General features: G+C 33.1%; 1 protein-coding gene across 1 annotated transcript; it reads left to right on the top strand.

Annotated features, from left to right (window-relative positions):
- Nucleotides 1-2,684: 2,684 nt before the first annotated feature.
- Nucleotides 2,685-21,374, top strand: LOC107186349. The gene is made up of 11 exons (XM_015574195.1): nt 2,685-2,834; nt 5,119-5,245; nt 7,010-7,153; nt 9,427-9,554; nt 12,461-12,642; nt 13,038-13,089; nt 14,240-14,349; nt 14,435-14,584; nt 15,506-15,695; nt 16,480-16,804; nt 21,016-21,374. Exons 1-11 carry the CDS (start codon nt 2,685-2,687, stop codon nt 21,372-21,374), a joined length of 1,917 nt encoding a protein of 638 aa, XP_015429681.1.
- The last annotated feature ends 4,627 nt before the right edge of the window (nt 21,375-26,001 follow it).

Raw genomic sequence — 26,001 nt, 5'->3', positions numbered from 1 at the left:
CACTTGATGTACACAGGTCTTTAGTGCCCGAGAAACAATTAGAGCGGCGCACAACGATGATAAGTTTCGAAGATAGCGTCCAATTATTTAACCGTATGCTATCATGTGTTTCAACGCTCGAACCAAGTTTTCATAATCGTCAGATAAAAATGTTAGCAAAGAATCGCACTCTTAAAAACATTATTCGCATAATTCGTCAGCTGATTCGACTCCGAAAGAATGAATCCCGATTTTCGTATTTTCGGTTATCCTATCGCGTGCTTGCGTGTGCAAGACAACAGGGGACGGTTGAACGGAACAGAAGAACTAGTAATAGGCACCATCGACTAAATTAAACTATCGACTAATGACTATTTAGTCGCAACATACTATCGACTATTCAGTCGATAGTTTTTAGTCGACTGAAATTTTGCTTTATAGGTTATGTATAAATTATGTCATCAACTTTTCAACAACATTGGTGTATTTACCTTTTCGAAATGTATTAGTTTATAGATAGTATTTCAAAAATATAAGTGGTAAACAAGTTTTTTTAAACAATTACTAATATTCGATTTTTTGTAAGCTATTTAACATTGGCACTTAAAAAATTAACTGTTCTAAATTTTTTATGAAAATTAATTAGTTATAAGCAATAATTTGCACAGTTCTTGGTAATGCATAAAAAAATATATGGAAAAATTACAATTCGTTTGCATCGCGAAGAAAATAATCAAGATCCAGTCAATAGCGATCAATAGCTCGACAGTTCGAGCGAATCGCTTGAAGCGACTAAATTTAATCGACTAAAGTAGTCGCTTCAATCGACTAATATTAATCGCCTGAAAGTAATCGCTTCAAGCGACTAATATTAGTCGACTGAAAGTAGTCGCTCCAAGCGACTAATATTAGTCGACTGAAAGTAGTTGTTGGTTACTATCGATTTAGTCGATAGTTTTTAGTCAATGGTGCCCATCACTAAGAAGAACCGCCTTATTGCGTTGAGAATTCGCCAGTATGAAATTCTACTTCAACGCCGGAAAACTTCCGTCGCTCGCGCGCGTTAGCTCCGAATGCGACGGGTACGCGTTTCAAACATAAAACAAATATTGTCTCGATAAAAGTGGTGGAGTAATCGATTGATAAATGTAATCAGTATCGTCGTTCATGAGCAAGAGATTTTAGTCTAGATTTCGGTTCGTTTTTACGCCCCTTCGAATCGACAATTTCACGATCAGTGATTTAATTTTACGTTCGGCATACGGCAGAAATTACATATTCGTTTCTGACACTGTTCGTTCAACAATGTTATGTTCGCGGCGGCGGTACGTTATCGAATGTTAATCCTACAATTAGTCGCCGTCGGGCCCCAGTCGATGTGTACGTACATTCCAAGGGTTTAGTACACGCTACGGATTCCGCTGTGCACACCGAGTTTTATCTCTTCGCGGGCTAAGCGATTTTACCAGAAGTATCTCCAGTCGTGACAAACCGTGAACGTCCGTTCGTTTCGACAGGCGTGCGATACTATTTTAAGTTTGTGGAAACAAGCGCTGCCTTCTCAGTGCAGCGCCGTCGCGGGTTTTCGAGCTATCGTCCGTGAAAGTTAACGATTACAACGTGACGGTGACTTCCTAGAATGGGAATTGATTAAGCAGCGTAAACACATGGCATTTTTTAAGTATTCTAATCATCACTATTGTCTTCTTGTTATGCGTTCGTATTGAGAATTTTGTAGGCATTATCTCGTTACACACAATGATTTTTTATAGATCCTTAAATATGTAATTTGACGATCGATATTAAGATCGATGTACAGTGAGTTACAGTATTCGTACCCTCGCAGTTCTTGAATTCGAATGACTAATAATTTTGTAACAATACATATAAGTTTTTAAACGATCTGTCGTTTATTGAAAAATAACAATTCATAATAATGTAAATGTAAAACTCATAGTAATACAGTAATATAATATATAAATTCATAGAAATATAAATGAAGTTCACAAAAGTATTCGTGCTTGTACTAGTTATATCCTTGTGGACTCAAAATATTTGTAAGTATTGTAAATTCGTTAAATTGTACGAATTAGAATACTTTTATGAGATTACATTTTCGATGATTTGCTTATGTTTCCATTTACGTATACATATTACTATTTTCAATTAACGATACATCATTCGAAAGCTTAGTTATTGCTATGTCCTTATTGATAAACGTTTCGGAATGTATATTGTTAAAGAATATTAATCATTCGAATTCAAGAATTGCGAGGGTACGAATACTTCGTGACTCACTGCATGTGTACTAAATTACGAAATAAACAAATGTGCTAAGCTGTATTGAACAAAACTCAGAAGATTTTTGAAATTAAGAATTAGAACTGGATTGTGGAGTTGTATTTAAAATTAAACATATTGTATGTTAGATAATAACAAGTAGAATTAGAATTGGAATTTTAGAATTTCGGTTCAATGTAAAAGACGTTCCTGAATAAATAGTTGAAACGAAATGAATAAACTCGTCGATCGCGTGTATGCTTAGTACTGGAAGGTGATACAGGTGTGACACAAACTTTTTTTAAAATGAATCGTAATATTGTTTAGGTACTGATCGATAACCTTCAGAGATAAAGTCCCATAATTGGTGTTCATGAATAATGTGCCATGTAACTTTTTCAAATCTCTGTCAATGAGATCTGATCATGTCTGTCAAGCGAAACGGTTCGGTGGCCGATGAAAACAGAAAGGAAGAGAAGGAGGGAATCGAAGATGCGAGAAATACCAGTGAAAATTTCGATCCACCTGACGGCGGCTGGGGTTGGATTATCGTGTTAGCCGCTGGATTTTCCAATGTAAGCTGGATTTATTGCAGACACACGTTATTAATTCCTTGCAACTAATAATTGTTCACTGTTTCACTTGAAAAGCGTCTTTTTTAATAAACTCGTTATCTTTTTTCGGTCCTTTTCCGTGATCTATTTATTTCTGCGATTTATTTGGAATTTCTGGGCAATTTACTATTTCAAAATAATTTAAAGAATATTACATGAGAAATTGGAACATTTGAACAATTAAAACTACAGTACCGAAAAACATTCATTGCATCGTTCTTTCTACCAGAAAAATGAATTAAAGTAGATAGTTATTGCACAAATGTGCAGTTGATTCTGTTGGCCAAAATAAGATGGATACGAATCATTTTGTCAATGATATTGCTTTGAAAATTGTGTATACTACGGTAATTTGAGAGCGATTCGATAAATATTTCCAGTACTGTATTTGCTTTTCAATTAACTCTTTCGCAGCCGCCGATTCTAGCGCGCTACCTACGAATGGAGCCTCGCGTAATTTCTGAAAGTTTATAACTGGTTACAAATCCAAACATGAAAAATTTCAAACTTATAAATACGGGAATATTGAAATTCAAATAATTTTTAAAATTCATTTGAAAAAATAATGAAATACATTTGCGTTAAAGTATATAAAATTGACATAAAACGATATACAGTAAATCCTGGATGAGTGTTCGCAGGCTTTTCGGCATTGAACGTTAAATATTTCGTACACTAATGGTCTTATGCGATTGAAACGAATATCATTGTCTTCAGAATTCCAAGTTCGATCACTTTTCTAAACGTCAATAAAAAGTTAGCGTTACATCTGGGGACCTCTCCTTGTCAGTGTCAAGGAGCTTTCGAACACTCACCGAGGATTTACTGTATTTTAATATTATTGTTATATACAGAGAATACCCAGTAAACGCGAACGAACGATTAACCATTAATATTGCATTTTCGATTTCGAATTTGACTATTATGTCGTAGCGCCTAATGTGCATGCGCGCAGCACAATATTACCAGGGATGTATAAACAAAGCAGTGGCCCCCTTATCTATCATTGTTTTACTTAAAGCATCTATACTTTGAAAATGACAGTAGAGCAACATACATTTTTTAAAATTTTTTGTGTTTTATACCAAGAAACATGTAAACAAAATTTGTTTGATTCTGGGATCGAAATGTTTTTTAACAAGTGATTTGCCTCCCTATAAATATAAAATGACAACCAATTGATTTTATAATTACATAAAATTACGTCAGCATCAAGTAGTTGTAAGTTTTATAACGACGTAAAACTAGGTCAGCGGTAACCGGTTATAGATTTTTAAATGGTATAAAACTACGTCAGTGGCTGCTAAAGTGTTAAATGAAATTTGTTTTCCGAAATGAAATACATTATTGTACCACGGAATGTTTTAATATAATTGACAATTTAAGACCATACTGCTCATCAGTACATATTTGCTTTCCCATTGAAGAAATGCTTTCCATTTTGACATTTCTCTTTGAGAATTTTCGGTTAAGACCTTTTTCTCCTTTGGCGGTCCGAAAAAGGTGATTTTCAGGAATTCTTTTTAGAGAAGCGAAGAAGACATGGTAAAAAAACTTCCTGCCCTTTATTTATTATACAATCAAGTAAATGAAAAAAAATGTTTATTTCAATATTCGTGAAGCGTGGGAAATTGTAGGTGGAACTAATGGTGTTGATCCGAAATTGCACTGTACAAACGGTGCCCGCGATATCTCGATATAGATTAGTTTGAAATTAGAATTTCAAAAAGATTATTGAATTTTACTCCAATGTTTATTGTACGACCTATGTTTCGCGAAGTCAAAATAGTAAAATGGTCGCGTCTGGTATAAATTTTAAGAAAGACATGCAAAAAAGGGGGAAATTTTATGCTTCAACCCTTTTAATAATAAGCCATACCATAGCTGATTCAATTACAAAAAGAATGCCACAAGAATTTTTAAAATCGGTTAATAACGTTATGTGTTATGATGGGCACCGTTTGTACAGTGCAATTTCGGATCAATACGCTTAACGCCAATTACAGGAATATCGAAACAAAAATTTTGTTTATTTATTTGAATGTACAACAAATAAAGGCCAGGAGGTTTTTTACGATATCTTGTTTGCTTTCTTTAAAAAAAATTCCTAAATATCATCTTTTTTCCGGCAACTAAGGGGGGAAGGGACCTTAAGTGATCTTGAATTTCTCTTAGTTGGTAGTTTTCCATAGGTTTAATTGATCTGTACTATAAATGGATACAAATAGGTGTATGATTCTTTCAGTTTTGTATACTACCGACGCTGCAATCCTTTGGATTAATATTCAGAGACAGATTCGCGGAGTTGGGCATCAATTCGTCCCAAATAACGACTATATTAAACATACACTTCGCAGTGACTTATTGTATCGGTAAGTGATTTCTTCGGTTGATGGTTACGCGATCGAAGTATAACTTCGATGGTCGGAACTAACAGGGAGACAAAAGCGTTCGAATAGTAGAACGACAATTTTTTATCGTATGAACACAAATGAACAAATAACACGTCGAATAAGAACACCTAAATCCCATGAATTTGTAACACTACGTAGAGTAAACCAATCACGAATGACTGAATTGTTGAATTTATGGACGTATTATTAGATATTACGATATTATTTAGAGTAATTATAAAGGATATCATCGTTGCGAAAAGAAAAATTAAAAAAATACATTGTTCGGATAATAGAACATTCCAATAAGAGAACTTTCGGTTAGGTAAGCGCTCGGATAATGGAAGTCCCGATGATCGAGGTTCTACCTACTGTATTTAAATACACTCGGTTGTACACCTTTTTTCTGTTCTTTACATTATTTGTGCTCGCTCACGTACACATACAAGCTTATTATCATCGGATGTAATTGTCCGATAGGTGCCGATAAAGCAATGCGTCAGATATTCGGGAAAGGGAACACTCTTCTCTCGAGGGTCTTATCTCGATCTGCCGTCAATAATTTCGTTTTATCGTAGACATGTTTGTTAATCCAACGATATCAATGTCAACAGTAGGTACTGATGCCACGAGGAAATAATCGTGTGTGCATTGAACAGTACGCAACTGTACATACAACAACAATGAATCAGAGAGTTACACAATGTCAGCCGTAATTCTTTCACGAAAGCTTAATGCATACATGGCAATAAGAAAAATGTTACAAACGGATTAATGGTAATTAATGCTTTATCAGACGGTAGATAATTTGAATAAACAGGCTCATCAAATTCATGAATTACGAAACATGTAAATTCTCTTAAGGATCCTCTTTTAGTCTAAAGTACCTATCATTTCTTTTTGTTCTTATTTGGGGGGATTTTTTTACAAATAAGCCATTAGACTTTTTCGTATCGGATTTTTGCATACATATTAATTTATGTTTTAAGAATATTCACCATACTTGTTAAGTAAAAATAATCAATATTGACTGGATTGTACATTATTTAATACCGACCCTTCAAAAAAATGTGTCTTACCGACTGACACCATTCCGAACATTTTGCTTATTTGAATTGAAAAAACTGAAAAGATTCTCGATTATATAGTATGAGTGTGGCTATGGAATGAACCGGCATGATTAAAAAATGTCGAAAATTTAAAAAATATGTCGATTATCTCGATTTTTCCGTCTTTTGCGGGTTAAAAAGAATGAGAAACAAAAAATCATTTTTTGGTAATGGAAGGTGTACACCAAATGTGAAGCCAGTCAATTAGAGCTCGTGATATCGTGTTAGTCATTCCAAAAAATTTCGGTTTCGAGGAGAAACACAATTTTGTATGTTGCACGGTGCTGGCTGCGTGCCGCTTTCTTTAAAATTTAAAACATTTAACGCGTTGTTAATTTTACGAATTCGGGCGAACCCTTCTGTAGATGAACTTTCGAAAATCTATACTTTCAGAAAACACACAAAAAGAAAAGAATCGATTTTTTGAAAGGTCTAGACTAGAATACTCCCTTGAACCATTGTCACGCGTTATTACACATAACAATTTATATATATAAATTGTATTGTATTTTAATACTGATTTATGATATAATGTGATAAATTATTTAACAAGTATAGTAGATAAGGTAATAGTTACAGTAATAGTAAGTTCTTGTATTTTTATGTGTTTCAATGAGATTTTTCAATGTTACAGGATTAGCTAATGGCCCACTGTTTAGGAAGTTCAGTTTTAGACAGGTAGCTTTCACAGGTGCACTCCTTTGCGCTGTATCAGTTACAATACTGTCTACTATGGACACGTTTGCCGGTGCTTTGATCTTTTTTTCTCTTTTATACGGTAAGTTTGTAGTAACAGGATGCATATAATATAGCATATTTAAACTTCTTCGAGGTAGTTTCAAATAGGCCTCTTATTTTTCCAATATCCGAGTACACCCAATTCTGTTTTTAGATGAATTTTTTGTATACGATTTTGATTTAACACGAATTAGAAAAAAAAGTTCATTTTCTTCTTATACGATCTGCTTTGACTTTCGACCCAAATTCTAAGAAACTATTTTTGATGAAAGATCTTGAATGAAGGTCAAGTGATCAGGAAATTAGGTAATCCTTTTGTCAAACATGATCTTAATGAGGAATGAACTGAAAAGTTCCAACGTGATCTTAAATCATTAATGACATCATGGAGTGAACGAATTGAATTGATGAACGTGAAGTCATTAAATATAATCAAAACATGTACACAAGGATGAGAAACTGAATTCGTTCTTAAAATCACTGAAACATTCGCACCTTTTGATTGGTTCTAATTTTGTTCACGAGATTAAAGAAAGAATTTCACTAATGGAGTAAGAAGACAATGACCAAGATATTTTTTGTTCTTTTTAAGTGATAATGCTTTATATAATACATTTTTATATACATGTGCAATCATTACAAAATAAAAAGTGCAAATACGTGAAAATGATAAGATTCTAATATGACTTTTCATATGGTTTATTCTACATATTATTTTTGCTGATTCTTTAGGTCTAGAACCAATCTTCTACTTTTCCATAGATACAGTTTCTTTTTCTACACGAACTTTCTAACGAACGTGTCTATCGCGTAAAAACAGAATTGGGTGTATTTGAAATGCTTATCATAACAAAATTCGGATTCAAATACTCGACTATTTGAATATTCGAAATACTCATTCTAAGTGTAAGTTGAAGTTGGTTTCGAAATCTGAACCCGCATGCTCGTGTATTCGATTAACTATCTGAACGATATCCCTATTTGTCAGGATAAATTATACGTACTTGTTTTCTAAATGCATAAGTTTATTTAGATAAGAAATTAACGGTCTCTGAAACAACAGTAATATACTCAGTTTTTCATTCAGGTGTTCAGATATTCAGATACAAATTATATGATTACATCAAGTGAGTTAAAGAGCTCTAATTACAACATTTATGTGATTATTAGAAAGAGTCAAATGTGTACTAAAATAACTGTAAATAGAAAACACTTTTTCTGCTCAAACTGATAAATCGTTTGTAAATCTTTAATAAAATCTATGCATACTTAAAAGAAACATTTGTTTTTCACGTATAAACTGTTACGTACCCATCATCGTTTTCAAAGGATGAAGGAAGGACGATATACGATACTTCAAAGTTGAATTTATGTCTTCTAAATAAACTTAAATCGTGAAATTGTAATTTTATGGGCTGAATATTAATAACTTAATTTTATAATAAATGCGGTTTGGTAGATGTAATATTATGTATAATGCAACATGTAAACGGAAAAACTGTGCATTGGAGCTATATTTTAAAAAGTGGTATAACTCCAATTTGAAAAAAAGAGAGGTAAAGCGGGTTTCAGCTATAGGTGAATGTCTTCTTTTTATATTTATAATTTACGAAGTCTAGGTATACAGTGCAGTATTCTTATGAATTATTGAAACAAAGTTTAGCTGTTAAATGAAATTGTATAAATGGTTTTTCTTTTAAATTAGAATAAGTCCGTTTGTAACAATGACTCAATTTATTTAACACTTTCTACGAAGCCAAATGAATAAAATAGGAGTTGATATTATTAATATTGTCTATCTTTACGATTGTGTGTTAAACTTATAGTAAAATTCTCAAAAATTATATATTTTTACATTCGATAATATAAGTTTATTGTTTTTCTTATACATGTTATTGTTTATATTTTAGAATTACGTTTCAGAAAAGTCAACTTCAATTGAAATATAAATTTAAATTTGGTATTAGTCACATTTTTGATAATTTGTAATTTTTGCAAGTGGTTCAAGTCTATTTGCAGTTAACAAAAACACTGTTTTATCTAGAGAGTATTTATAAGAATGGTCGCATAATAAAATTAAACATGTCTGGAATCTTATAAGCATGAAACAAGCTTATTAGCCTTTAACAATATTTCTAAGTAGAATAACATACAAAACATTAAATATTTCCAAATAAAAACAAATGAACTTCTACCACTTTCATAAAAAGCGACTCGTATACAGACAATTTGGCGATTGTTTAACTGAATGTAAATGTATCGTTTAAGATCGAAGCCACAGATATAATTTAACGTTCAAGATTCTACTTTTAGGTGCTGGAATCGGTATAACTATGTCGGCGAATGGGTTAGCGTTAAACACTTATTTCAAAAAGAAAAGGAGAATCGCAACGGGGTTCAGTTGGACTTGCACAGGGATGGGACCCATTATAATACCACAGGTAATCGTAGTAATCAAGAATATGCTACTGCAGTGGCAGAAAAATAGTATTCATATACTGGTGACACTTACTATGGATTAATAATACTGTTTTCAGTCTAAAGCCAAGTTCATTATCATGTCAAATAATTGTTAAATCCTTCGTAAGTTAACAATTATAGTTATAATTTATGTTATAGTACCAACCTAAGACTTTTGTCGTACTTGGTTTGTACTACTTTCAAATTTTAAGTGAGAAACCATCCTTTTTATCCGAAGCGTCCCTTTCACTTATTTGCTTGTAACTTAAAAAAAATAATTTTATTTGAAAATTTTTTGGAAATAGTTTATTTAAAAATTTGATTGGAAATCAATTTTTGAAAATTTATTCTTGACCGATATATGGACAACTAAAAACGATACAAAATGTATCTGAACTTGTTTTCGATATCTTTTGTAGTTTCCGAATGACAAACAAATAAGTAAACGGGACGTTTCGAATAAAAAAGGTGGTTACTGCCTTAAAGTTTAAAAGTAGCATAAACCAAGTACGACAAAATTCTTAGGTTGGTCCTATAAACAATTAAGCAAAGTCACAAAAAAATCGGCGTGTATCACTTCGTGAACATCTCTTGTTAGTATTATTACTAAACACAGCATTGTTAATTCATAATTGGAATCGCCGGTGTACGGCCTACTTTTTTCTCTCGCTGTATATCGTTGTTATTGTTAAGGCTGCCGGTTGCAAGCCACGTATTTTGTTAAAAATTATCACAATGTTTCGTAAGCATTGGACTCCTTGATCAGGGGTCGAATGCTACGATGACACCGACAATTGTCGGGAAAATGTTTATTTAAATAATTTGTAATAAATGAGTCGAGTAAAAGTAGCGGTTTAATTATAAACAACGAGTACATTTTGTTATTTAAGCGAAAGCTATTTCAGTGATTCCATAAATACTTTAATTATAATCTCTTATTAGCGATTAGAAGGTTATTGTTTAATTAAAATGAAGTATAAAACAAATAATAATTAGTTCTTGATATTTCCTTATTTGTTGTATTTTCAACAATCGTCGTCAAGTGGATATTATTACTTTATACACACCTTTTTTACAGACTGTACTTGATAAGATAGTGACGAAAAGTACCTATACATATAGATACAGAATTTTTAAGTCATATTTGTGATCAACAAATATCTTTTTTATTCGAAATAATCTGTTTAGATTTATTCAAATAACAAGTAACTATATCCTCTTTCGATTTGAACTTTCAAATAAGAAACAATTTTTCATTAAATAATTATTCAAGTAACGATTATCGTAAATAATTGACATATTAATTAGTTATCACAGATATATACATGTATACATATATATACATATATTATAGATTACATTTGAAAGCCTCGATAGTGATAACTAGAGTGCGGATTTTATGCATTTATAGTCTGTAGAGCTCATAGAAATATAATAAAAGATAAAACTTTCATCAGGTGTAACCCATTTTTTATTCTATACCGTACCCAATGAGATATTTAAGAGAAGAAAGAAATTCCTATGTGTATTTATTTTTGTATTTATAAATTACTTTGGACTATCTCATGCTGCATAAAAATCCGCAGTCTAGTGATAACTATGAAATAACGAACCGTGAAAGCCTCAAACCTCTAAATATGCAGTCAATAATAACAATCTAATCACAAGGGAATATATTCGACACAGACACTAGATTCACGAGTGGAACTACCCAAAGTGCAACCCTCACTTTTTGATCAGCTGTTACCAGTTTGTAATACTCATCGAGCTGAACACTCCTGTAACCCCTTTTGGGTGGAGGCGGTTAAATAATTCACGAGATATTGATAAATTAAAGTTGACTCCTGTGAGATATGTCCTAAATTGCGGGCATTACTGACAATTAGAACTATATACATATGTTCATACCTGGTTGGCACAGCGGTTGAGTGTTTGACTGTTGGATGTATGCTACTTTTTTTGACGTTGATTCGAATTCTGGCGTGTTAAATTCTTTTTTATAGCTTATAATAGGGGAGATCGGGGTAAGATGGCGATATTAAGTGAAAATAAGTGTAACTATTTTCTTTCTGATACAAAAAAATGGTACTTTACTATAAGTTTTAATAACAAAAATATATCTACACTGCGTGGCATAACTATAAAACCACCATAAAATTTTCAATTCTTATGTATTGTGGTTAAAATAAAAACAAACCAAGTATGTCATGTCTGAAAATTGTTAAGAAATAATGTTTCTCCAGAAAAGGATATATTATATTCCTTTGGAAAAAAATAGTTCGTTTTTATTTTAACCACAATACATAAGGATTGAAAATTTTAGGGTGGTTTTATAGTTATACCTCTTAGTGTATATACAGGGTGTCCCAAAAAGATGGGACAATCCGCAACATACATATTCTTTGTGCAAATACAAATCGAAAGGTCATTTACCATTTTGTAATTTGAAGCTCCATTTTCGAGATATTAGCAGTTTTATATCTGGTGGTACAACCGCATAGGGGATGATTCTATGGGGGAAAAATAAATCGGAAATATAGAATAAATTTTTTTCATTCGAGCCTTCATTTTCGAGAATATCAAGTTTGAAAATTAATCTGAAACGCGTGTATTCGCAATGGTAGTAAGTAGAAACGGAATGCAATGGACAGACACGCTGGCCAAATACTATTCAATTCCACGCGTATGTACTATACACACATACATATACAACAGATCTTCAAATTCTGTTATCACGAATTTTCAACTTATTTTTTCACGTAGAATTATCCCCTACTCGGTTGTACCATTAGTTACATGACACCCTAAATGTATATGCGCGTTCGTTAAATATGTTACACGACACCGTGTATAAAGAGGATGTTGAATAACTACACTGATTTTGTAGGTAATCACACTTCTGATGCCCAAATACGGTATAGAAGGCACTGTTCTTATTATCGGTGGCGTTACATTTAACTCTGTTGCCTGTGCGCTATTATTACAACCTGTGTCCCGACATATTAAAAAGAAACGGAATACGGATCAGTTAAATCGCAACGAGGATGTGGACTGCAAGGAATCGTCAACGTACACCAAGGTATAATTCAACAGTAAATTGTATAATCGTATAAGTGATAATTAAATTATGGATTTTATGCAATTATGGCATACATAATTGATTAGTAGAAAGAAAAATGTTAATAAAGTTTAATGAGGTTTTTCATTTTATTTTGAATCTGACAGAACCCTGATCAGAATTGATGAATTTTTGCTTGATTCTCGTCTGTATAACTTGTTAATTCGCAAAGATCTATACTTGCATAAATGCCCACAACAATAGTGGTAATACAACGAATACAAATATCACATGAGAAATATACATTTTTTTTTCATTCATCATACTCAAATTGTCTTTCATACGTCGAAATATACAGGGTGTCTCAGGTCGGGTAGTACAACTGGGCAGGAGGTGATTCTACAAGAAAAAATAATTCGAAAAAAGAAAGAATAACATCTTTCCGACTGATGTTTTGTGTTCGAGACAGACGAATTTGAAAATTTTTTGGATACACGGACAATAGAATAGATCTTGACTAATGCGTCTGTTCATTGCAGGCTGTTTCTACTTCTTGCTAGCGCAATTACATGTGATTCAGATGAATTTTTCAATCTAATTTTCTCGAAAAGGAAACCTATCGTTCAATAATAGTCCAATATTTATAAATCATAATGAATCAATAAAGAAAACTGTATTTGTAAGATATTTACATGATATTCGCAAACATATACCTAAGTGTCTGGATAGTTTTGGACGATAGTGTATGAGCTTTTGATTCTAATGAAAAATTTGCAACTTCATGTTTCAAGATTTTATTTAAATGGTTCGAAACTTTTGTACGGTAGTGTACCTAGGGTAAGTGACCCAATTACAGATGGTGTCCGCATTATAGGGGATAACTATATTTCTATGAATTAAAAACACTATATTTATACAACATCTGAAATAATTTTTGTTAATGAAGTTTGGCTTCGCTTTTATTCGGAAGAGTTGAAACATTTTCAATTTAAACTCTCTTATTTATTAAGTTTTGTATTTTAATATTGAATCTGACAATTTGGTCGTGATTCTTCAAACAGTCTAAGCGAAAGTGCTAAGAACTCCCACGTGCACGAAAGTAAAGATAGACACTATACTTTTATGGAATAAAATAAAAAGAAACTAAAACATATTATTATAAATAAAATAAAATAAAATATATAATATAATATATATAAACATATATCTGTATAAATAAAAAATATTATACTTTTAATAAAACACTCCTAAATAGGGCAAAAAACTTTGTTTCCGTCCGTCGGTACTTCGCTAATTTTTGGGGGATTTCAGAAAAATGAAACTTACTGAAGAGCTCGAAAAAAAAACAATTATCAATAATTTCTTATGATTTCTTAACAAAAACAACCTAATCGGGTCACTAATCTGTCCGTAATTGGCTCACTTTCCCTATGTCTAAGGTTTTGAGAGTCAATAACCGTAGGTTCTCGAAATAATATTAATTGCATTTTCGTTCAGGTGAAAACAGAGACAGAAGATCAGAATGGAGATGATACGTGTGAAAAAAGATCTTCGGAGAACGTTGCTGAAAATAGACGAAACAGTTTCAGTGCTCTTAGCATCGCGAAGGAAAAGTTCGGAAGTCAATATTTGTATTACGATGACGAGGAGGATGGCGCTTCTGGTATAGATGTAATTGGTCCTAGTGCCGTTATGATGTCACGAGCCAATGACGGTTGGTAAGTATTGAATAATATGAAATTTTCGAGTAAATGAGAATAAATGAAGTTTTTTCGATTTTTTTTGCTTTATTTTTTCTTAAAGGTTTTCTCGAAAAGATACTTCAACCGTATCAATAGCATCGAAAACATCGAACAAGGAGAGTACTTCAAAATGTTCCAGCCAGAGACCACCGTTGACTATAAGTAGGCAATCCAGTCTCAATAGAGGATCGCCGGTAAGAAATATTAATAGGTAAATATTTATTGCACAGAGTTCGTCCACCGATCTTAATGAATCGTTAATAGTAACCTGGGATATCATTTGTCGATTCGGGCACTTTTATTAAGGGGGTACACAAGGTGTACTAGAGGGCTAAAAATAAACGTTTTCTTTTTGGGTTGGATCGAAGAGTGACTAATAACACACAATTGCACGTTTCACCATTTTTACTGTGGATGTAATATGTATTTTAAAACGAAAAAGAAACCTACAAAATATTAAAAATTAAGTGAAAAAGAAAGCGCCAAAGTCAGCGCTGCACAATGCGCGCGTCCGCGTGGTGAACATGATTTCAGTTGAATGACCTGAACCGAATGCAAAATCATTGTAAATGAGTGTTTTCTGAATTAAACGCTACAAGGTATATTTACACAATGCGTATTCTATATTGATGAAATTTCTACTAAACAGTTATTTTGGAATTGTTCAATTGGATGATTGATACTAGACTGTTGATTTTATGCATTTATAATTCATAGGGCTCTGCGAAATTCAATAAAAGACAAAAATTTCATCAAATGCAACGAGTTTTGGATTATATTCGGTACCCAATAACATACTTAAGACAAGAAAGAAATTCTTACGTTCCTTTATGAATCACTTTCGAAAATGTTATTTTGCATAAAAATCCCCAGTTTTATTATCACACTCATACATCTGTATCACGCATGTTTAATATTTCGTACTATAACAGGAATTTGTTTATAGTTCTTATATGCACAAAAAACTTTGTACATTTCTGAAATTTTTGGTTAGCGCCGTAGATTAGCATTTGTTGTACGTTACATCATTTATCCGTGGTTATCGTTATTCAGTTCTATCCCTTTTTTACAGAAGCGAAATATATTTTCTGTGATGAAAAATTATTATAAAAATTCTGTACAATATTCGTAGACAACATGGTGAAACCGATAGCCACCGAAGAAAAGTTGCCGGACTTCAGTCAGCCGGGGTTCCACGGATTGTTGTTAATGAGTCCAGCGAGAATCCCAAAAATGGCAACGATCCAAATTGTAATAAAAAAGACGAACAAAACACGCTGATACCCGAGGAGGAGGTGGAAACTGACCAACTGATCAATCAAGTAAGTATGTTACGATCTAAAATTCTTCAACGAATGATTTAATAATGATCAACCGATATCATTACATTGGTCAAAAAGTAATGTTCGATTTCTACAGTACATGGTGCATTTTTAATTTCGATACAAAAGCACTATTTTTAACTAATAAAATTACGTACACATTCTGAAAGCTGATACTTCAATACGTTGTGTAAGAAAATGAATCATTATGACTGGGTTGAATTTTTGTTGAATTCACCTTGTTTTGAAAATCAGTGTCAGGAAGGTGTAATATTTATTAGTTAAGATTAGTGCTTTGTAATGGAATAAAAAGAAACATCGTCTACTGCAGAAATCGGACATTATTTTTGTTGGCTAACCTAATAGGAACTCAAAAGTGGTGTGAGATATTTTTTGTGAGTGAACTCATAAAAGAAATTCTAAAATTGCGTTAATAGCATGCTGAAAGTTCAAGGTAATATCTAAGATTTGAATTCGCCATTGTGCTACGTATACACATGAGTAAAGCCGTGAAAGTCGACGTATAGATAATGGGGACTTCCGTTCGTAAGTAGCAATTATGCTACTGAACGTGGAATTTAAAAGGGTCAGAGTGAAAAAAACGTTGCTTAAATCATGAAATAAATGAATTCTTATTTAATCTGCATATTGTAGAGAAAATGTAAATTATACTAGCATAATGAACAATCTTAAATACCTGTTTAATTGCGAAAACAGAGATTTTCTGTATTCAGTGTACACGTAAACAAGGTTCGGGTGGAAAATCTTGTTGGTCTTATTTTAGGGGCACGTTGAAGAAAAACCGAAATCCTTCTTCAACAAGGTCATCATATTCTTCGATTTGGATCTACTTCGTGATCCCATTTACGTGAATTTAATGTTGGGGGTGACGCTCGCCAGTTTCACCGAGCTGAATTTCTCGATCCTGACGCCGTTTATTCTGGGCGAGTACGGGTACACGAAGGTCCAAGTAGCGACCTACATGTCGATTCTCGCCGGTGTCGACGTGGGGACCAGATTAACAATTCCTTTTGTAGCCGATTTCATTGGATGGGAGAATAGGACATTTTTCCTCGTAGGGATATGTGGAATGGCAGCCGGTCGAATCGGTAAGAAAAGAACGACTGTTATACAAGTAGGTCTCGATTAAGGCGAGTCCAAATAGTGCGATATTTGATTTGGTGCGAATTATAAATTGACACCAGGTCGCGTTTAATACGAACGAAAATTCAGTTAATGCGAGGTTTGCGAGATTTCTTTCATTCAACTGTGGAAAACAATAGTCTTCTGTCTGAAGGGGTTACATACTTTTAATCTGTTAAATAAGAGGAAAACTTAAACAACTTTTTTGTACATGCAGAATTATTGTTTATTGAAAATTCAACATATACATCTTATTATATGTTATTTCTTTAGCAATTTCTGAAAAATTGAGCTATAATATCTATCAACAGTAGGAAAGGGCAGCCATTTAATTATAACTTGTTTCACAAAAACACCATCTCTGGTACCAAATATATCTCTGTGGGCTTTTGTTTGAAACAAGTTTTTTTAATTTTATATTAAAGTAGACAAAAGGAACTAGTATTTATCAAAGCCGATTTTGAAATTATCAGTATTTTACAAAATGGCGGCTGTTAGAACTTAAATTTGTAGTTTCTGACATAAATTTTCAATTCTTTTGTTACTAAAGAAAAAGAAAAAATGCATGAATAGTAGTCAGTAGTCTTTTAAATATTTATGGTATCGATTTTGAAATATTGATTGTTTAATAAACAATAATTCTGCATATACAACAATTTTTTAATTTTCCCTCTTATTTAACAGCTCCAGGATATGTAACCCTTTAATAGTTTCTAAACTTCTTCTGTTTCGTAGAGACGATGCGTAAACGACTTTGAGCGTTTTCTGTTACATAGTCACACCGCGACGCGTCAATCTTCAGAATTTAATCAAATATATATGAAAAAAAAAATTAAATTAAAACCAATTCTTGTATTTCACGTATTCGAATAGTGCGAATTCGAATAACACGATCAATTTCTTGGACTTATTACTCGCAGTAATCGAGAGCTACCTGCAGTTTATTACTATAGAAGCAATAGTATAAGTATTTCCCTATTTTCTTTTCTTACTAATCAAGAAATACAATTATACTACTGTGCATGACGTTTCACTGTTTGCTTCGTAAAAATGACGTGGAATATTAGAGTATTTGGAGTATAGTTCGAGTATACTATACATATGTATATGTATGTATAGGGTGTTAGTAAAAATGTGAGAGACTTTCACAGGATGGATTCTATACGTCAAACTAAGATGAAAATTAATGACGAAATTGCGTTTGGGGCGTCGTTTCCGAGTTCCTAATTGTTGAAACATCGGGCAAAATCGTGTGGAATTTGTCTGGCTCGATGGGTTGGTTATACTACTCGAAGAGTCGATTCTTAGCCAATAAACGGGCTTAATCGATGACCTAGTACCGGGGTCGGCAAACTTTTGAGAGGGAAGAGCCAGACCTGTCTTTTACAACAATTTAAAAATTATTTGAGAGGCATAAATATATTTTTACAAATAAGGAAGATTTAAAGTAATATTATAGCAAGTAATAATGTTAATAATATCTTCATTACATGAAGAGTTTAGTTTTATTTTTAATTTCAATTTTCTTTCAGAGTCACATGTAAGTATCCAAAGAGACGCATGTGGCTCGCGAGTCGCAGTTTGCCGACTCCTGATCTAGTAAAACGAACGAATGAAATAAAATGAAATGAATGAAATGAATGAAATAATATGAAATAAACCCGTGAAACTGTTAAAGAGCCTCTCAAATACAATAACCCGTTGCGTAAGACGTATTGAGGTATTTCACGTCTAAGTATCTCGCCCATATTTTCAAAAATTAATAACTCCGAAACGAAGCCTCGAACGCAATTTCGTTATTCTCGATTTTCGTCTTAGTTTGGCGTATAGTAGAATTTTTATTTATATGGAGTAACGAGATGCATCGATTAATGCATTAAAAAATATACGATTCCATTTAAAAACCAAATTTGACCTTAATACGTCGTTTACGCGTCTACCTACAAAAAGTCTATCAGTAATTGTGCCCCGTTTAAAACCATTTAACTTTTGTCAGAAATGTTCTTTGGTATTATCAACGACGACGAACATAATCGCGGGGATCAATTTAATTAAATCATGGCTGAGTTGCTTTTATCCGATAATTATTATTTAAATATATACAAATAATTTATAATAAAAATAATTTGTCAATCAACTAACAATGGTAAAGGTAGAAACAAGGAGTGTCACGAAACAGTTTTTGTGAGAAGAGCTGTTTTTATTATCTTTATTCTCTGTTTTTAACCAGTGTCTACACCAAATTTTCAACGTTAACCTATGTGATTATTTCTATTTTGTAATTCTTTATGATTCGATAGTTTTGTAGTCTCAGTTGTCACCAACAAAATGTGTTATACATGGTAAAATCACTATAACTGGACATTTACCTGATTTTTTCTTCTCAATCTTCAAACGAGATTTTGGAATTTACTTTCGTAGGTCGGTATCTTCAGTAAATCGATTTACCATTCTCATTTGAATAATTATGTACCGTCCTTACTTTCGACACTTTTAATTCAAATAAGAAGCACCTAACCCTGATTCGCATATTTCGTAACACTCCGTTGGCACATACGGTAGACGTTCAGTCCGATAAAATCGATAAAGGTACTTCATTTTCGCATTCATTTTATCTGTTCGATATCTAACGTGGTTTTTATAGTAAAGTGCAGGTAATATTATAACACTGATACTATATGACGTTAACGCATGCTGTCAGCCTGACTCTTATTTTATTAACGCCTAACTCTATCTCTAAAATATGTTTGCAGCTGAATTTTAATCAATTTCTCTGTAGTCTGTACGTACTATTCGACCACTGGATTACACATAAATCTGTTTTGTTCGTTACTGCAGTTCTGAACAGTTTTCTTTTATAAATCGAATTTTTATCTGATTTACATGATTACATCTTCGGAATAACAGAATTTTTTCATGTAGATAAATAAATCAATAATATTCCAAAGATAACTGAGGTACGTATTATGTCTCGATGCATGATAATAACTTTCATGAGTCATATTCATGACAAACATATATTTGTTTAATCTACTGTGATATTATATGATATATTCTAAAAAAACGTTCTACAAAAAACGTAGAATGAGGATGTATGGACAATGAAACTTTGAAATGCGGTTTATTTAACGAGCGTAGTTTATTCACAATTGGAAAATTAATTAATGAATACGTCTGCGTATGTTTATGTAAATGTAGATTTTTTATGGATTGATCTGTTAGATTCTATAGATTAGTTAGGAGTTAAAGTCAAACAGAAATTTCTTTATTGTATTACGGAACTCTACAAGGCTCCAAATCAAATAAATACTCTATTAAACTTTATTATAAAATTTACTTTACTGAATTCTGGACAGTTAGAGTGGCATTATTTATTGTATTAGGCACTATATAAAACGTTATTTCGTATATGGAAATTCAACTGAAAAGAATAAATGGTTATTTATCATTTAAACAAATTTAAAAGAATAATTCACAATAATAAAGGCATTGGATATTGATATAGGTAGCTTTAATCCTTACTTGTTACTCGTTATTTATTATTTATCGGTCATTAAGCAAGCATTGTATACCTATTCTTTGTCATTATCTTACCGTACCGTGTGTATTAAAGTTTTCATCAAAAGTATGATATCCGTTCAACTACCATTGTCGAAAATCAATCAGATAAAGAAAACTCAGAAATCATTATTCTATACAATCTTCTATTCGAAAATAAGAAGTACAAATAAATTGTTTCTAGAATCATTGAAACATATCTCATTTAAATAAAAAAATTTAATCGTTATTAACAATTGAAACGTTTATCACACAAATAACATGATTATTTCAACAAAAAATTTCCCGATTTACACTATATAAATGTATTAGGTCAGTGCGAAAGTTTCGATGGATTTCCCTATGAATTCTGTGGATGTTTTTGTGGCAATAAACAATTATGTTAGTATATTGTATTATGTGTCAATGGCAATATAACGTTGTGAATTGTTATTTAGGACAAAAACTGATGCGATCGAGTGTGTTTTATTGTATTGATTATAATATTATTAAATGTATTAATAGTTTACTCGTTTAGATAAAAGAAACCATCAAAACTTTTATACTAACCTCAATAGTAATGAAATCTGGTAATGAGAAACCATTCGTACCATTTTTCAATTTCTGTTTTTTTTTTTAGTTCTCGCACACGTATGGGACTACAGTGTTGCGTTAGCGATATCAGTTTTAATAGGTGTTGGAAAAGGTTTTCGAACGATTTTCATGGCTCTCGTGATTCCGAGTCATGTTCCTTTATCGAGGTTACCGGGCGCGACCGGTATACAATTATTGACAAGCGGCATTGTCGCGCTAGTGTTCGGACCTATCATCGGTTGGCTTCGAGACGTCACGTCGGATTACGCAGTGATGCTCCACTGTTTAAACATTTTAACGTTTTACACAACGATTTCATGGTGTCTCGAGGTCTTCATCACGAAACGAAAATCCAAGATGGCGGCACAGAAGAAGGAGGCGCAAAATAAACCATTGACCGTGTAAATTTGTATGAACTACGATCTTTGTACGCGAAAGAAACAAATAAATCATTATTTTATATTTATTTTACCATAAAAACCTGTTAATAAATACGAGATTTTTTCATTATTTATTTCTAATAATACAGTAATCCCGTGTTGCACGCAACAAACTCGGGTCCGCTTCGCTGCATTCACCACGATGTGGAAACGTTTTCAGCACCTCACAATGTAATTTTTTGCTTGAAACTCGAGCCTCGACAGTTTGTCTTTGTACAGTACCGAACTTAGAAAAGGACAAGCGATTGAAAAACAGAGAGAAAGCTTCAGTTCCCATTCGATTCGACTGCGTGGCCCGCCTGTGATGCTCTTGCCGGCCAATGGCTACATCGTGGCTGCCTGCGGCTCGTGTTAGCTTACTCGGTCTCGGTATGTCTCGTGTTGGTCTCACCGACACGCAGAGCTCTCTTTCTTTTCCATTCGCTGTCCTTCGCGTCTCGTATCCTTTTTTTTTTTTTTTTTAACGGGAGGAAAACCTTGAAAATGTGCACCGCTTCCGTTGGGGGCGGAGACGGCCAATGCGGGATTTCACCACGCTAAGAAACCCCCGGTGACTCTCGAGCAGAGGGCTGGTAACGGGATCACTCGGTATAACAGCGATCAGCCCCGCCCATTGCCCTCCCCTAGAGGTGTTTAAGGGGCGGGCTTTTCTCCGGGGGTAGCGGTTGCTCCCCCCCCCCCACCAGGACGGCTACATGTGCCGTCCTTCCACCTCCTACCTACAGCGCCGAGGGGTCACCTCTCGACGCTGTCCTTTCGTGGGCCGACCGCGAAAGGAGGTGGTACCCTCAGTATTACCCCCTCGGCCCGGTTGCCCCGCGGGCGACGCGAGGGTCATCGCGGCTGTGACCCTATGAATCGCACCACCTGCGGAGCAACCCCTTGTCTTACAGCGACGCAACCCGCACCGCTGTATGTAGAAGAGGAGTGAGGCGGTTTAGGGTGCCCGAGGGCCCCCCGTTCCGGTCCCATCTCCGGGGAGGGGGATGGCCGCAGGGGTAGCAACTTGCCGCCTTCGCGCCCGCCTCACTCCTCTTCTTTCGCCCCGAGCGGGATCGGACCTTTCCCGATCCCGTCGTATCTCGTATCCTGGTTAAACTGCGAACGACGACTCGATTAATACACAGACTGGCTGTATCACTACAGCACACAGGGAAACACGTCGCACAGTTCGTTTCTTAAAACTCCGACTCTCACTCGGAATAAATAGTTCGATAACTTGACGCTCTGCCCTAGTATGACACGGGATAAATTGTTACATGATGGGTTAAAGACAGCGGTGCTGCGTTCGAATACTTTTGTGAGCAACTGTATATGTATACCTACGTACGCGTTTATTTGTTTTCCTTCCGACATTTAATATTGTACCATTTTAAATCTTCCTGACACTTTTGTACACAATAAACAAAGGCTCCAACATTTTTTTATGTTTGTACTTTATCGGAAGCAATAATAAAAGAATATGAATTTTTAACACCTTTTTTAATAGAAAGAATGTGTAATCAAGTTTTGACATTGTTCTTTACCTGAAAAAACATTTAAGGACCAGTGTAACGCTCTGAAAAGGAGCGTATTTTTTAAAAATTATTTCTGCAAAACACAACCGAATGTTTTGAAACTTTATAATTTATTTAAGGCACTATTATACTCTTAATTACCATTTTTTTATTAATTTAAACGTATAATTTTCCATGTGGTATATCCTCAAGTTCTGGTCATTTCAAACAAAACAAAATTTCGATAAATAGTAGCAATTTGTAAATCAGGTATCAAAATCAGGATGTTTCTTTTATACTTCGCACTAACAAAAAACATATAATTTGTTATGTTTCTCTGAAATTTTTAGGTTCATCCTCCAGTAACATGTATCTACTATAAGGTGGGAAAAGTATCAAGTTGATCGGTTAATTATTTTTTGAGTTACTTTGCACATTAATTTCAAAAACATGATTTCGAGAGAAGCACGTTCGATATCTGAGAATTATATTTCGTGCACCGTTCGCTCAATGTTACGTGCAACAATCATTTTTAGGAATTAAAAAGAAACATTTAAAAACATGTTTTCTAGACTCTTAACTGAAAGGTACTGACAAATACGATAAAAGATTTCTAATTTTTCTTTTCACCGTTACGCTGGTCTAATCTTTTGACAGAGGACACAAATTTCTGTTTAATTTTTGTTTTCAATTAACACGTCAATACATGACTGTATAACCATAAGGAGTGTTCGTGCGTACATAGCGTAGATATCATTTATCCATTCATATTTCATTAATATGACTAGTCATTTCGATTAATTGATAATAGTGATATCATTGCATGAGTCACGTAAGTGTACAAAATTTGATAATCGTTACGCAATATGAATTCGACTTACATGTTTTGTTACAGCTACATACGTGACTTCATTCATTTCTTTTCATTACTATGTCTTTATTTATTAAATTAATAGTCCTTGAGACAAACTAAAATTTTCATTTGCCTCTTATCCAATGGTAAAAACAGTAAAAATTATGATATTCCTTTAAAATATTAAAAGAATGACTTCTATATTTATATTAAATCTATTATATTACTTATTAAAGTACACTTTATATTATTGGGTTAAGGTTAAATCATAAATAACTTTCGCCATAGATATTGAAAGTACTTTATCTATTGATAATATTGGAATAAAATATCAGTTAATATTATTTAAATATCGGTAATAGTGAAAAAATGAAACAACATTAGACTTACTCAGTTCGACACGGACTGAGAACATGCAATGGATTATTAATCTTAATCGAAATGTACCTTGGACCGATATTAAATTTCGAGAAGAAGAATGAAACTTGTTTATAACTAACGTTTTATTTTTTAATTAATGAATAAATTTTACATTAACACTAGAACTAGCAACCCCATCAAAATGATGGATTGCAAATTTCTTATTGTACGATTAATGACATTACAATAGTCTTTTTGTTTTGGAATTTATGTTGACTTTTAATTTACTATACAATTTACATTATCCTGTACCATGCTTAATTGTACTATATATTATGATTACTATATTATATAATTTAATTTAGTATAGATTCAGTGATTGTTGTTTTACTATTAATCGGTTGACATGAAAGATATCTTATTCCCTTACCTTCAATCAAAACAATATGCCATAAGAGCGGCCCGCATCAGGTGATACCATCGTGGGGGTAACACCCAATGTTTTCAAATGTATGTAAAAAAATGATATTTTTACCAATTTTACAACTGTAAGCCCTTTTCTACAATAAATAATATTGCCTATGAACTCTTAAATCCATGCTTTCTATCGACCAAACATTTTATATAATATTGAGTGAAAAGGGGTGATATCATGGACTACTACCAATGCTAGGAACGCCACTGTTTAAAGCTATCTAAATAGCAAGGGCAACTGTGCACCTCAGAACCAGACAAATCCAAATGAGTCATATACATCATTTTTTTAATAGAATAATACATAAAATTTATTTATAATTTAATACATAAAATGTGCGATCAGCAATCTTTCTTTCTTCTACTGTAAAATTAAAGTATTGGATTTGTGTTAGTCTGGCTTACAATACATGTTGGACGTTATTCGAATGACGAACAAAATATTATTTATTATTTGATTTCAGTGTTGGGCAAAAATCGTTACGGATTACGAACAAAAAAATGACGAATAATATTAATTTATTCATTATCTTTTTATTCGTTATTCGAAATTTTTAAATTGAAAAGACGAATAACTTTTTTCTCGATGAATTTCAAGTAAATTTGATTTGTGTATCACTCTTTTCTCAAACATATTATCAGAAATCTTGTTCGAGACTTCTCTTCTACGCTACTATAATTAATCTACCTCGTTCCCACAAGATTTCTGATGATATGTTTGAGAATAGAGCGAACTTAAATCAAATTTACACAAAATTCATTGACAGAAAGACATTTATTCGTCTTTTTTATTTGAAAATATTGAATAACGAATAATATTGATTTATTTATTGTTTTTTTATTCGTTATTCGAAATAAGTTTTGCCCAACGGTGATATGGCTTTGAGGCACAGGGCTATAATCACATAATTTGCTAAATTCACACATACACCAATATATTATTGCACAATTTGTGTTCATCCTTTTTCATATTAACCAACATCACATGCTAAACTCGTCGAAACAAATATTGTTTGTAATCCGATAGATAAAATCGGAACGAAAATAACCGTCGATAAGGATATTACTGCATTTGTTGCAGTTGTCGTTTGCCGTATGTAACCCTGACAGGCCATGGCGGAACACAAAGGTTCAGATTAGATTAATTGGTAGTTTACAGCGCCGCTTATCTTTATAAAACGTAATAAGCATTCGTTTCGTGGAGTCGGTTCAAGATCAATCATCATGAGTACGCAAGACTGATATTACCCTTTCGATGCCGTGATTATGTTTCTGTAAAAGAGGCTCTCGGATCAATTGTGTTTGGTGTATATAGTTTACGGTGTCTAATACAATAAAGTTATACAGTGTTTAATAATAGAAAACTAAACGTGTCGAAGTGTGTGACAATCTAATAATAAAAATTTTCG

The sequence above is a fragment of the Dufourea novaeangliae genome, unplaced genomic scaffold (genome assembly GCF_001272555.1).
Source record: "Dufourea novaeangliae isolate 0120121106 unplaced genomic scaffold, ASM127255v1 scaffold78, whole genome shotgun sequence".
NCBI classification, from domain to species: Eukaryota; Metazoa; Arthropoda; class Insecta; order Hymenoptera; family Halictidae; genus Dufourea; species Dufourea novaeangliae.
The sequence above is the reverse complement of the archived record's forward strand: the minus strand, read 5'-3'. Positions and strand labels throughout refer to the sequence as shown.

What these genes read in the sequence shown, in the direction of transcription:
- LOC107186349 (XM_015574195.1), top strand. Translation starts at nt 2,685, where the DNA reads ATGTCTGTCAAGCGAAACGGTTCGGTGGCCGATGAAAACAGAAAGGAA. An exon ending in CGCAGTGACTTATTGTATCG is followed by an intron (nt 5,246 to 7,009) that starts GTAAGTGATTTC and finishes TCAATGTTACAG; the next exon opens with GATTAGCTAATGGCCCACTG. An exon ending in CTGACCAACTGATCAATCAA is followed by an intron (nt 15,696 to 16,479) that starts GTAAGTATGTTA and finishes GTCTTATTTTAG; the next exon opens with GGGCACGTTGAAGAAAAACC.